Source organism: Rana temporaria, chromosome 3, assembly GCF_905171775.1.
Source record: "Rana temporaria chromosome 3, aRanTem1.1, whole genome shotgun sequence".
Taxonomy (NCBI): Eukaryota; Metazoa; Chordata; class Amphibia; order Anura; family Ranidae; genus Rana; species Rana temporaria.
The window spans coordinates 490659143-490674097 of record NC_053491.1 but is presented as its reverse complement, the minus strand read 5'-3'; the positions used below and the strand labels follow the sequence as shown (position 1 = coordinate 490674097).

Sequence of the window (14955 nt, the reverse complement as noted above, 5' to 3'; positions counted from 1 at the left end):
AGAGTCCCAGCTAATGGTCTGCTATTATCATATAACAGGAGATTGGGCAGACTCATTCCTCATCATGTTTTCTGCCAGAGATTTCCCAGAATTCTCTCCTGTATGAAGGAGACGTGGATTTCCAGGACTGAAAACTGCCGACATTCATAGAAAATGAGGAATAAAATAACCGGCACCGGAGAGCCCCCTTGTGATAGCTTTTGGCGGGTGACAGGTCCTCTTTATGGTCTATTACACCCTGCAATGTCTCTCCTGACCTTCAGAGGGCAGAAGAGAAGCTCTGAAATTGGAAGTGATGAAATCATTTAGGGCGGCAACTAACGATTATTTTCATAATGGATTAGTTGGCCGAAAATCATAAAAAATAAATGTAATATGCTATTTTTTTGTTTATTTAAAATGGTAATGAAAAAAACGGAGTGTTACACAGATCATATATAGGCATCCTATCATGATGGGGTTTATAGTACAACCCCCCCAGGAACACCAATGGTGGGGCACTATTCCTCCCCAGAACACCAATAATGGGGAACTATTCCCCCCAGAACACCTGTGATGGGTCTATCTCCACCCGGGAACAGCAATGGTGGGGCACTATTCCCCCCAGAACACCAATAATGGGGAACTATTCCCCCCAGAACACCAATGATGGGTCTATCTCCACCCAGGAACACCAATGATGGGGCACTATCCCCCCCCAAAACACCAAACACGGAGCACTATTCGCCCCCAGAACACCAAAGATGGGGCACTATTCCACCCAGAACACCAATAATGTGGCACTACCCCCCAAAAACACCAAACACAGGGGGACTTTTCCCCCCAGAACATCAATGATGGGGCACTACTCCCCTCTGGACTCCAATGATGGGGCACTATTCCCCTCTGGACTCCAATGATGGGGCACTATTCCTCCCCCCAACACCAATAATGGGGCAATTGTCCTCCCCCCAAAAAAAGCAATGTTTTGCCATTGTATGAATGTTTTGCCGCTACCTTATTGCAGCTCGGCACTCACCACTGCTTCTCTCCTCTCTCTTTTCCCTGGGGGCAGCAAAGTGGGCGGAGCTGAGAATACCCCGCTGATGTCAGCGAGGAGGAGAGAGGCGGACGTGCCCGGTCACATGAGCGACACTATGAGAAAGCGGCTTGTACACAGGGGATTGTGTAACACTCGGACGGAGGCAGGACTGACAGGCAGGGAGGAAGGTGCGTGCAGACCAACGTATCGATAATGAAAATCATCGACAACGATTTTCATTATCGATTTTATTTATTAATCATTTCAGCCCCAAAATCGTTATCACTTCTGGATTCATTCATCCCAGAGGAGATCACAGAAATGATGTTCCTCCATCTCCTCAGCATGATCCCGTCCTGGACACTTACCACTAGGGATGGGCTCTGGTGTGTTCGCATACTCCATGTGTAGAGCCCGCCAGGAAGTCGGCACGGCGCTGCGCTAATCACAGGCAGTGAGACATTTCCCGATCTCTGCAGCCGAGCATCGGGACAATGTCTCCCTGTCTCCCTGCCTGTGATTAGCGCAGCGCCGTGCCGACTTCCTGGCGGGCTCTACACGTGAAGTGTGCGAATACACCAAAGCCCATCCCTACTTACCACAGTCCCCGGCTCCTGGGAGGACTGGGAGAGCCGGGGGGTAGCTCTGCAGGAAGTGACGGGAGGGGGGATGGTCTTTCACTGTGTAAAAGTGATTGGACATTGTAAAGCCACCCAGATTACTTTTACAAAACAGCCGATCGATCGCCGGTTTCTGTGGCCATGACCTTGGTATAACCTCTTGTTGACTGGCTGTATATATACAGATGATGGTCAGCAAGGGGTAAAAGGACATCTGTCATGAGAGAATTATGGGGGCTGCCATTGCTAAACTCTCCGTTTGAGAATGCTAGTTCTCTGGCTGTCATGTCTATGCTTTGGATTTGATACTGTCCCAGTGTTTGACCCGGCACAAGTACAAAGCCAAGAAACTAGCATTTTCAGAAGGAGGCCAGCAATGGCAGTCCTCATACTTCTCCCAGGAGTCACCACTTCCTCCAATCATTGGCTGAACAATCAACTAATCCTACTGACTGTCCCTGTGATGTCTCATCTCCCCCCTCCCCCCACATATCTTTATACAACCTCTCCATACACATAACCCAGCATGGAGGGGCTCAGTGAAGGTGCTGGTGAAGGTGTGGAGGTGTCGGATCGGGTCACACAGATCATAAAAGGAGATCCGCCCGGCCTCATAATCCAGATCTATCCTGACTCTGTTACTGGGGGGATTGGGGGGTAAGAGGGTCATTTTACTGTCATGTATCACACAATAATCATTACCATTCCAATACAATCCCCAGGACTTCCTATTATTTCCAATCAATGACTCCTCCCACTCTCTCCTCTCTATACTGGGGTAACACATCCCGACTTTCCATTCATCTGATCCCCCGACATCCACTTCCCAGTAATGTCTCCCTGAGGAGAAACTCTGACTGCTCATCACCTGACGCCATTGCTGAAATCTCTCTGGTGTTTTGGGGTAATTCTGTTTCCTATTTGACTTGGATACAGTTTTCCTGTCATCTGATATCTGTAGATCATTACTAGCTGTGTTTCCATCCAGTAATATGTCTGCAGCTCCCTGTATATGGAAGTATACATTTACCTCTGTTATTATATCAGATAAACCTGTGTGTAAGACCCCCGCCACACCCAGACCCCCTCCATCATGGAGGAGCTCCTCATGTCTCTCTCTGTCCTCATTATCTCCATCCTCAGTATCACACAAGTCCCCTGTGTCTGATTCCTGTAAGACAGTCAGTGGATCCGTCATGTTACACAGCTCCTCAATGCGACGCATCTTCATGGACAGCTCCTCCTTCTTTATTTCCAGATCCCAGATGAAATCCACTATGGAGATGGAGATCCGCTCTGCCCGCTCGGAGATTTCCCTCAGGGCTCTCTTCTCCAGATCTTCCAGACGTCTCCTGAGGTCTCTAAACAGGACAGTGACTCTCTCGGTGTCACCAGCTGCTTCTTCTTCTACTTTCCTCCTGTGTTCCTGCAGACTCTGGACTCTTTCCTCCGTCTCCTCTCTCTTTGTCAGATGTTTCTGCAGAACATTCCTCAGTGTCTCCTTCTTTTTCTCAGAAGCCTCATCCAGTGTCTCCACCTGGTGTCCTCGATGTTCTCCAGTCACACAAAATTTACAGACACAGGTGTCATCCTCAGTGCAGTAATACTCCAGGATCTTCTTATGGACGGAGCATTTCCTGCTCTCCATGGACAAGGTGGGGTCACATAAGACGTGTTCTGGGGACTTTTTGTGGACTCTCAGGTGTTTATCACACAGAGAAACCTCACAGTGTAGACAGGATCTAACAGCAGGTACAGGAGAGTCCACACAGTGAGTACAGAAGACCCCGGACTCCTCCCGATCTGGCTGAGCAGACAGGAAAGTCTCTGCTATGTTTTGTAGTGTTATGTTCCTGTGCAGTGCAGGACGACTCCTGAACCTTTTTCTGCATAAAGGACAGAAGAAATCTCCAGACCCCTCCTGTGTATCCAGCACACGATCAATACAGACCCGGCAGAAGTTGTGACCACATGTCAGGGTTACAGGATCGGTATAAATGTTCAGACAGACGGAACATTTCAGCTCAGCTCTCAGATCTGAAGACGCCATCGCTCACAGCAGAAGAGAAATGAAACTCAAAGTCTCTGAAACCGGAGAGGAATGTGGATGGGGGAGGGGTGAGATTCTCCTACACAGGGTGAGGCTGAGCTCAGGGTAGCAGCTAGTTCCCATCCTCCAGATTAACCTTGTGATGTCACAGGAAAAATGTGACCAGGAAGCAGGAAATAGGGGGCGGGAACATGAAGTGAATAGAAGTGAATAGGAGGCTGCAAGCAGAGCAGAGCAGACGTTTTCACCCTGAAGATCTCTCCCTCCCCGTCCATCTTCTTTTATATTATATCCTCTCTGTATACCTCAATATCTCTCTCTCTCTCTCTCTCTCTCTATATATATATATATCTCTGTATACCCCCTTTCTCTCTCTGTGTGTGTATACCCCTCTCTCTCTCTCTCTGTATACCCCCTCTCTCTCTGTATACCTCTCTCCCTGTATACACCACCCTCTCTCTCTCTGTATATCCCTCTATCTCTCTCCCTCTCTCTGTATACCCCCCCTCTATCTCTGTATACCCCTCTCTCTCGCTCTCTCTCTCTGTATACCCCTCTCTCTCTCTGTATACCGCCTCTCCCCCTCCCTCTCTCTTCCCCCCCTTCTCTCTCTCTTCCCCCCCCCCTTCTCTCTCTCTCTCCCCCTTCTCTCTCTCTCCCCCTTCTCTCTCTCCCCCCCCCTTCTCTCTCTCTCTCTCTCTTCCCCCCCTTCTCTCTCTCCCCCCTTCTCTCTCTCTCTTTCTCCCTCTCTCTCTCTTCCCCCCTTCTCTCTCTCTCTTCCCCCCCTTCTCTCTCTCTCTTCCCCCCCTTCTCTCTCTCCCCCCCTTCTCTCTCTCCCCCCTCTCTCTCTCTTCCCCCCCTTCTCTCTCCTCTCTCTCTCCCCCTTCTCTCTCTCTTCCCCCTTCTCTCTCTCTTCCCCCCTTCTCTCTCTCTTCCCCCCTTCTCTCTCTCTCTCTTCCCCCCTTCTCTCTCTCTCTCTTCCCCCCTTCTCTCTCTCTCTCTTCCCCCCTTCTCTTTCTCTTCCCCCCTTCTCTCTCTCTCTCTTCCCCCCTTCTCTTTCTCTTCCCCCCTTCTCTCTCTCTCCCCCTTCTCTCTCCCCCTCTCTCTCTCTCTCTCTCTTCCCCCCTTCTCTCTCTCTTCCCCCCTTCTCTCTCTCTTCCCCCCTTCTCTCTCTCTCTCTCCCCCCTTCTCTCTCTTCCCCCCTTCTCTCAATTCAAATTCAAATAAGCTTTATTGGCAGGACCAAATACATGTTAGCATTGTCAAAGCAGTTGAGTTTGTATAGGAAAAGGGGGGTAATATAAATGGGAATGGACATAAGTCTGTGAAAGTCCTCAGTTTCTCATGTCCCTCTCAGTCTGTGACACGCGGTCACATATTGGGCAGCTATCTTCACCATTGGCTCTTCTCCCAGTAGAAATTGGAGTTTTCTCTTCTCTTCTGTAGAGTTGAAGTCCGGGATGAGAGCGGAGAGTCTCTGGAACTGAGTGTCCCTCACTGGAGAGTACTTGGGGCAATGTAGCAGGAAGTGTTCCTCATCCTCCGGGACCCCCTGGTCACATTGTAGCAGGAAGTGTTCCTCATCCTCCGGGACCCCCTGGTCACATTGTAGCAGGAAGTGTTCCTCATCCTCCGGGACCCCCTGGTCACATTGCTGGCACAGTCTCCTCTCCTTGGGCTTGTAGGTCTGTCTGTGCCGTCCTAATTCCATTTCCAGGCTGTGGGCGCTCAGTCTGTACAGCTCATTGTCTGTCTTTCTTTGGGGTCTTGTAGCACCTCCAGGTACGGGGCCAGTTTGTAGTCTCTCTGCAGTGACTGGTAAATTGTTAGTTTTTTGGAGTTTGTTATTTCGTATCTCCATTCTCCAACATGTTTTTCTTTGGAGTTATTATGGTTTTTATTTGAGATTTTATCAGGCCGCATTGCTGAGAGTTTTGGGGAGACAAGGTGTTGATGAGTTGGTGCAGGCCACACGGCTTGGACTGGTTCTTGCTGTCCAGTAAGGCTTTATGGTGGTAGGAGTTGGGACTGCTGTTTTGTAGGTGGTCCCAGTATGATAGCGCCCTCTTCTGTACTGCGAGAAGTAAGGGAAATCTGCCCAACTCGGACCGGCAAGCACTGTGGGAGGAGCTCCGATGGACTTGGAGGAGGTGCTTGCAGAATTCAAGATGGAATATTTCTGTTGGGCTGGGGTCCCATTTGAATTGTCTGGGTAGGTGACAGGACCCCAAACTTCACTGCCATAAAGAAGAATTGGGGCCATGACACTATCAAATATTCTGAGCCGGACTCTCACGGGTGGTTTTAGGTGGTACAGCCATCTCCTGATGGCATAGTAGGCTCTGCATGCCTTGTCTTTTAGTGCCTCTATGGCTGGCTTGAAGCTTCCTGATTGGGTGATGTCTAACAAACATTTTTTTTTTTTCTATTATCTATTTGATGTGTCTTTTTTTATATTCTAAAACACTGTACGTTAAGGTAAAACCCCCCAAAGTTTCCCAATCCAGACACTGGTAGTGTCCAATAAACAACAACATACACACACTGATATCTAATCTTCCACCACCAACACATTATCTGTAAGCAATCTTCCTCCTGACACCTCCAGTCAGTACAATCACTTAGGATAAGATCACACATGTCGGGTGCGAATTTCCCCTCCGTTTTCACTGCAAATCTCCTAAGCAGCTGTTTAGCGGTTCAGCTGCGATTTTAGATGCGGTTCAGATGTGAATTTTAGGAGCGGGCGACCACCGGTGTCTTCAACATTAGCTGGTCGTTAAGGAGCGGGCGGGGAAGCCGACCACCACGTCCCTAACTACGTATGACTTATCAGCTGTTACAGTGACTGACAGATGAATGTAAAAATAAAACATTGCCAGTGTCCATTTGAGAAATGCCCGCTGTCGACAAATGCCCACCTAGAACAGGGCATGCACAGTACGGAGCCGCCGAAAAAACGCTGAACATTGGAATTTGCGATCAGCTGTAGACGGCGCCTGCGCACAAAAGCCAACATTGTGCCACACGCTCCCGATGCTCATGCAAGTCTGCAAGGGGCGGATTTCTTCATGATGGGTGTGTGTGAGGGGCGGATGCCTACGGAAGGGGGAGTATTTTGTAATGATGGGCAGAGCTGCTAAGATGGGGGCGGAATTTTTCACGAAACTCAAACACATCTCCTAAACAAATATATCTCTGCTAAACACGCCCCGCAAACACCTGTAGGAAGAATAGCAGAGATATAGAAATCCACCCCTTGCAGGCTTGCACGAGCATCGGGAGCGTGTGGCACAATGTCGGCTATGGTGCACAGGCGCCGTCTACAACTGATCATAAATTCTGATGTTCGGCGGCTCCGTACTGCGCAAGCGATGTGCAGTTCCGGGCGAGCATTTCTCGACAAAACACCTGCAAAAAAATAAGTAAAAAAAAAAATGGCGTGGAGGTCCCCACCAATATATACCTGGCCCTTTCAGGTCAGGTTCCGATTTTAAGGGGAACCCCATGCCAAAATTTAAAAGAAAAAAAAAGCATGGGGTCCCTCCCCAAATCCATACTAGACCCTTAGGTGTGATTAAAAAAAGGTTCCCCTGCCCCCAAAGCACCCCCCCCATGTTGAGGGCATGTGGCCTGGCATGTTTCAGGAGGGGGGTGGGGCTTGCTCGTCCCTCCTCCTTTCCTGGCCTGCCAGGCTGCATGCTCGGATAAGGATCTGGTATGGCAGAATGCGTGGCTAATATACAAGAACAAGTCTCCTGCGCTCTGATATTTTATAGGGAATATTATGGAGTGGTGCGGTTCAATTGAAAGTTATCATCTAGAGTCTTGCAGCCCTCCTCAGAATCGTGGGTATTCATGAAACTATAAAAGAGAAGTAAAAGAGCGGAGGGCGCACCGACCTCGTGTGATACTGATAAAAAAATATTTATTCCAATAATAAAATCAATGGTTATACTCACAAAATTGGAGTTAAAAACAGGCTTTAAAAATGAATACAGCAGATATCCAGCATCGTCAGTGGAACACGAATAATCGTTTGAACCAATCAGTAGATGTAAAAGCTGACGCGTTTCGGGGGCGTACCCCTTTCCTCAGAGCTGACGTGGTCTGCAGTGCTCCCTCGCCATGGTGGTTATGGGACTATATATACATACACAAACACAAAAATGCACATAGCCACACGCCCACAAATGGGCAGGTAGACCTATGATGATAGGTCACTGTCAGGGTGTACTCCTCCCAGATAGGGGGGGGAGGGAGGGGGGGCCGTTTTATCAGGGACCACACCTCTACATCCTCAGAGCACCTGTCCCTTAAATGAGGGTGGTCTCAAAACAGTAATACAGTGTATGTTGTATTTTTTGGAACTGTCATTGTAAATGTGCATTGGCTCCCATCTTTGGCTAAACTATTTATTTAATTATTTTTATGGTTAGTAGGTTAATTATAGGCCGAGTATGTGGAGGAGTGCTCGTATGTTATATCCCCTTGTGGAGAAACAAAAGGGGGCTTACCTGACTGCCCCTTTGCGTTTATCTCCACTGGATCGATGTTGAAGCTTCATGTGAGTCCGTTGGAACGCACGCCAGCCATATAGGACAGCAGTGCGTTCCAGCGATTGGTGCGCGTGCGCGCGCCGTACTGTTCGCGGCGCGCGCCGTACTACGCGCGCCGCGCGCGCCCCGCATTCGCGACGTGCTGCGCGCGCACCATGTCAGTGAGTCGTCTCCCTATGTGCAGAGGGGAGACAACCTGCTCCAGGCTCTGCAGCATAGGGGCTGTGACGTCACTGCGACTCTATGGTGGCAAAGTGTTATGGATGGTGGACCTCGATGTCCGCCCTCTAGTGGTGGAGGGTGCAGAGGACACTTAAACTCCATACTAGTGAGATCCTGAGGGAAAATTACCTCGATGGCCACCCTCTAGTGGTTGGAGGGTGGAAAGGTGACATTGGAAACACATTAGTTTTCCAGATAGGTGCTTTTAGCCGAACTCCACAGGAGCTTAAATGGGGCTGCGTACAAAGGGAAATACAGTTGAAGCACTGTATCAATAGTAATGTGCATATCTGTGCCCATGCATAGACACCCACATCTCACAAGGTGGCTGACAAAGGGGGGACTGCAGACCATCAAGACATCTACATATTAACAAGATGCAACATACAAATAAATAATAACAAAAAATCCCTCAATGATGTTACATTAGTGCCCAACATGGTGTTTGCTGTTTTGTATCTATAGCTACTATAATTAAAATTATTTTACATATTATGGTGTTAATTAACTTACTAAATCTATCTACTCATACTAATAAATTAATATTTAATTAAGTTTGTGATGTATAATCATATGCATCAGAAACGAGAGGGGGAAGAAGCCCTAGTGGTGGGGGACAAAAAGTGCATGAAGGATGTACTGTGATAATGGGTGGACTTGAATCAGGTCGACCTCTTTCATTATTGTCCCGCTGGTGTACAGATACTCATGTCACAGTGTGCAGTTCGATCTCTTCATTTAACCCATTCGGGACCATACTGCCCAGGGTGAAGATCCAGTAGGCCTCTCTTTTACAGAGGATCTGGTATTTCTTCCCACTGTCCAAACCGTTTTGGATGGCTTCTATGCCAAACACTTTTAGGCCCTCCACTTCACTACCATGGGCTTCTTTAAAGTGTTTTGGTATAGAGCCTTTGTCTTTTTTAGTTAGAATACTACTCCTGTGCTTGTTCATCCTAGTTCTCAATTGACGTGATGTACGTCCCACATATAGTAGGCCACATGGGCATATAATGCCGTATATCACAAAGGCAATTCCGCAATTGATGAACTGTTTAATCGTGTGGCGTCTTCCATCCACCCCGATGACATCTTTTTTCCTGTGTTGCATATGTGAGCAATTGCCACATGTGTTTACACCACATTTGTAGCTCCCTTTTTGATCGAAGATTGTGGTCCAGGGACTTTCCAATCCTTTGTTTTTGTTGATGTTTTTCTTCACCCTACTTGGGGCAACCATACTTCTTAGATCCTTAGGTCTTCTGAATACCAGATTGGGATGGGGAGGGATACAGGTCTTTAGAAATGGATCAGCTGCCAGGATTTTCCAGTTTCTTTTGAAGATTTTCTGAATGGTTGGGGCTCTGTTATTGTATCTAGTGCAAAAACGTACCGTCTGGGTTTCATTCTCCATGTGTTTTACGTTTTTTTCACCTGTTGTCCCATCTTTCTCATAGAGCTGGAAATATTTTTGAAATGCTTCCTCAATATGTGATTCGCCGTACCCTTTTTCCCTGAATTTTTCTCTTAGAATGATGCTTTGTGCTTCGTAATCTTCCTTCTGAGTGCAAGTTCGTTTAAGACGACAGAACTGTCCAAATGGTACATTTTTGATCCATCTTGGATGGTGCTGACTTGAGGCGTGTAAATATGAATTTCCTGTGCTTGGTTTGAAATGGGTCTTAGAGAGTATCTTACCGTTCTCTTCTGCCCTTAACTCTAGATCTAGAAATATCAGTGACTCTTGGTCCACTACATATGTGAATGAAATTCCGAATGGGTTGTTATCACAATGTGTCAGGAAACCATCCAACTCTTTGTCGCTGCCATTCCATATAATTAGGATGTCATCTATGTAGCGGGAGTATAATATCAGATTCTTTGCAAATGGGTTGTTGGCCCATATGTATTTGGACTAACAGTCAGACCCCGGGGTTATCATTAAGAAGGTGAACTGGATCTATCCCATGCATGAGAAGAAACTGTATGTTAACCGCTTAACGACCGCCGCATGTATGTGTACGTCCACAGAATGGCACGTACAGGCAGATGGGCGTACCCGTACGTCCCTGCCTTTCCGCGGGTCGGGGGTCCGAAATCCTCGGGGAGACACAATCGATGACGTCAGACCTACAGCCACACCCCCCTACAGTTGTAAACACACACTAGGTGAAACATAACTCCTTCAGCACCCCCTGTGGTTAACTCCCAAACTGCAACTGTCATTTTCACAATAAACAATGCAATTTAAATGCATTTTTTGCTGTGAAAATGACAATGGTCCCAAAAATGTGTCAAAATTGTCCGAAGTGTACGCCATAATGTCGCAGTCACGAAAAAAATCGCTGATCGCTACCATTAGTAGTAAAAAAATAATAATAATAAAAATGCAATAAAACTATCCCCTATTTTGTAAACGCTATAAATGTGCGATTTTTTTTTTCTCCAAAAATAGGTAGAAGAATACGTATCGGCCTAAACTGAGGAAAAAATAAAATTATATATGTTTTTGGGGGATATTTATTATAGCAAAAAGTAAAAAATATTGCATTTTTTTCAAAATTGTCGCTCTATTTTTGTTTATAGCGCAAAAAAAAAAAAAACGCAAAGGTGATCAAATACCACCAAAAGAAAGCTCTATTTGTGGGGAAAAAAGGACGCCAATGTTGTTTGGTAGCCACGTCGCACGACCGCGCAATTGTCTGTTAAAGCGACGCAGTGCCGAATCGCAAAACCTGGGCATTTAGTTTGAATTTCCTTCTCCTTTTTCTCCTGATGAAGCTGGATATGTGAAACATGTTGAGAAAGGAGACATCTGTGAAAATGTATTGAGCGGAACCCCTGGACTAATTGACGCATGTTATATACAAAATTCATGTCCTTGCTGGAGTTATTAGATTCTGGGCCGCTGTGCTTACCTGTTATCTGGAATTGGGATGTGTGGTGACCGTGGGGCCGGTCATATAAAGACGTGAAGATCCCAGTAAAGATTGCGGGACGGAATCCTATGAGGGTTGAAGGTTCCTATACTAGTTGATGCCGTTTATTGACTTTCTTGAGGTGAGAGTTCTGAGAGCACACAACAAGCCGGATGTAATGAACTTTTATGTGAGACGGTCTGAACATGGATAATCACACGGACTAGACATGAATTACTTGGATACTTTATTCAACTTATTCATCTTTGTCACATATTTGTATTTTTTGTGATAATTCATCACTGCGCATTTGTGTATTGTGAACACTATTCGGTTTTGCAGCTGGTTTTGATTTGTTTATTATCACTATTTGTTCTATACACATTTCTACTACTTCTATTTAGTAGTGCAAAGGACTTTCTATTATATCTCCATAAAGAGGACCTGTCACGCACTATTACTATTACAAGGGATGTTTACATTCCCTGCAGGGCCGTCTTTACCGCAGGGCAAATGGGGCAGGTGCCCTGGGCCCTGTCACTGTTGGGGGCCCAAAGCAACCCCCTTTAAAAAAAAATATATATATATATATATATATTTTATTAAAGGGCTCAGAGGTCCCCAGGGCCCCATGTGGCAAACACCCTTTATTTTTTTTTATAAATGTTTATTTTTTTATTTTTGTTTATATATATATATTTTTTTTATTGAAGGGCCCCCGAGGTCCCCAGGGCCCTGGATGGCAACCCCCTTTTTTGTTATAAATGTTTCTTTTTTATATATATTTTTTTATTAAAGGGCCCAGAGGTCCCGGATGGCAACCCCCTTTTTTTGTAATTTATTTTTAATAAAAAAAAACTATTAAAGGGCCCAGAGGTCCCCAGGGCCCCAGATGGCATCCCCCTTTTTAAAATATATTTTTTATATATAGTTTTTATTTCTTTTTTTCTTATTATTAAAGGGCCCAGAGGTCCCCAGGGCCCCGGATGGCTACACCCCTTTTTTTATATATATTTTTCTTTATTTCTTTCTTTATTTCTTTTTTTGTAAAGGGCCCCCCGCTTCTAAATTCGCGGCAGCCCCCCCCCCCCCCCCGCTTCTCAATTTCAGGCGGCAGCACCCCCCCATCCCGGTTCTCTGCTCCAGGGGGCCAATGCCTGAAGCTGTGTAAGTGGCCCCATAATTCCTGATGGCGGCCCTGCCGCCCGTTAAGCCCCTGTGCTGCCCACAAATCAGGCTGAAAATCATCAGCGGCACACAGCCAGTGACAGTACTGCTTCCCTTCCCAGTGTTTTAAAATGTACAGCACCCCTGGCTTCCCTTTAGACGTGCACTTCTCCCTTCCTGCCACTGGGTGCTGCTTGTATATAAAAGTGAATCAGAATGTGATTTTATAACATCCCCAGTTTGCTCTTCCCGAGGCTGACTTCTTCATGTCCTGCTCCTCAAGGTATGTCACTGTTTGCTAATCTATATTGTAAATAGAAGTTTTCTGTAGAGTGTGCCCAAAGTCTTTATAATATTTGATGATTCACTGCAGATCTGGTCAGTGTTTTAAAAAGTTCCTCTATTTTACACATGGCATGGCATGGGGTCACAGCACCGTCTGTCCATTCTGCTTTAGCACCATGGGACCCCATGCCATGCCATGTGTAAAATAGAGGAACTCTTTAAATCACAGACCAGACCTGCAGTCCAGGCTGAGTAAGGCCTCAGAGCACATGGCATTACTGTATGTATTTAACTCCTTGATGGGCTTATTTTGGGCCTGGCTGGTTCACATGTATGTGTTTTGGCGGCCCACATTTGCGCAGGCACAGCAGCCCATTCATTTGAATGGGCCGCCATGCCTGCATTTCCTGCAAAGAAAAGTGCATGCCTCATGTAATAGGCTGCGCACACGGCACACCTATGCCCATCAAGCACTGAAATACAGCACTGTCTGTCCATTCTGCTGTCTGCTGTGACTTATCTACAGTTCCCGCACTGTCAAACTTGCTGCATTTTTAGACGTTTAGGTCACGCTTTTAAAAACACAGTGCGTTTGTGTGTGCAAGAACTATAGGTAAGTAGCGTGGTGCAAAAGCAGAATGGATTTCAAGGCAACTGTATTTTTAAAATGCCGAATGCACCTTTTTTCTGCAGGAAACAAAGGCATGGCAGCCCATTCAAATCAATGGGCTGCTGTGCCTGCACAAATGAGGACCGCCAAAACATACATGTGAACCAGCCAGGCCCAAAATAAGCTGGAGGGGGGCCCAAAAAAAATGTTTGCCCAGGGCCCAAACCATATTAAAGACGGCCCTGATTCCCTGTAATAGGAATGTAGCGCTACCCCCCGAGGAGCCGCTGGTTTGTTGTTGGGATCGGCATATTAAATTACCTCAATGTTGTCTAGGGGTGTAGCTGATAAATAAAGTAGTGAGCGAATGTCCAGTACATGAAGGAAAGTTTTCAATGCTTTATTTCAGGCCCAACATGGCCAACATCAACATGCAGTAGGAAGGAAAGGTTGATGAAGCGATAGAGAACTTGCGGTATCGGGCCTGGATATAGAGACGGAAAGAGCAATCCCGCTCTCAGCAGCACAGCAATAGTAGTGACCGCTCGTCGCCACTCTAGCCAGAGTGGGTGAAGTGCCCCCGGACAGACTTCTGCCACAAGCCTGGCAGCCGAAGTGTCACTTAGTGTTGCTGGGAGGAACAGGCCTCTGCCACAGACCCGGCTCTAGGACCTCTGCCACAGGCCTATTACTTGAATGAGCCAAATGGACGAATGTAGATTGAACATAAGTCACCGGATGACAGCAAAGAGTACCTGTCAGCATTCCAGTCACCAGATCCCCGATGGTTCATTCAAGCTCTGTTGGACAACCTGCCTCCGGGTTCCCCTCAAGCCAACCCCCCCAATCAAGCGGCACCCAGCCTGGGATCTTCTCAGTAAAGTGGGGGACCCAGTAAGTCGCTGGGGCCCCTCTCTGCAATATGGAGCTCCGCGTAGCATGCGACCCCGGCCTGGAAGGCCATCGCCAGGGTCCGTTGGAGGCGTGCACCCTAAAGGTGGATGCCGCACCTGGAACCCGCGGGAAGAACCAATAAAGATGGCGTCTGTCACAGATATACCCCTCCCCAGCATGCCCTGCGAGGGAAAACTCCTCTAATTGGCTGCTGGGGAAAAGTGGCTCTGCCAGAACCCCTTTAGCGCCACCTGTCGCCCAGGGGTGGAATTAACACCCCTGGAACACAGACTAACCTACAGGACAGTTCAGGGATGACAGCAGCCCATAATTTAGAAAATTGTGAATGGGAGCAAATAACTCTCCCATTCCCCACTAACTTTAGCGTAGTGCCCATACTGAAAGTAAGGGGGCGCTACAGGAATACAATTGATCCCAAAAAATTAGAGAAAGTGTAAAAATGAAAAAAAATGTAAATAAACAATTAATAAATAAATGTAAACCTCCCCTGTCACAGATGCGAACGCACACATAAGTCACGCCCTCATACATAAACGGCATTCAAATCACACATGTGAGATTTCACCGAGAGCGAGAGCAAAAATTCTA

At 46.9% G+C, this 14955-nt stretch overlaps 1 protein-coding gene across 1 annotated transcript; it reads right to left on the bottom strand.

Annotated features, from left to right (window-relative positions):
• Nucleotides 1-1787: 1787 nt before the first annotated feature.
• LOC120933766 (E3 ubiquitin/ISG15 ligase TRIM25-like) lies at nt 1788-3846 on the bottom strand. Its single transcript, XM_040347158.1, has one exon. The coding sequence runs from the start codon at nt 3689-3691 to the stop codon at nt 2087-2089; it is 1605 nt and encodes a 534-aa protein (XP_040203092.1). The 5' UTR covers nt 3692-3846; the 3' UTR covers nt 1788-2086.
• Between the last annotated feature and the right edge of the window lie 11109 nt (nt 3847-14955).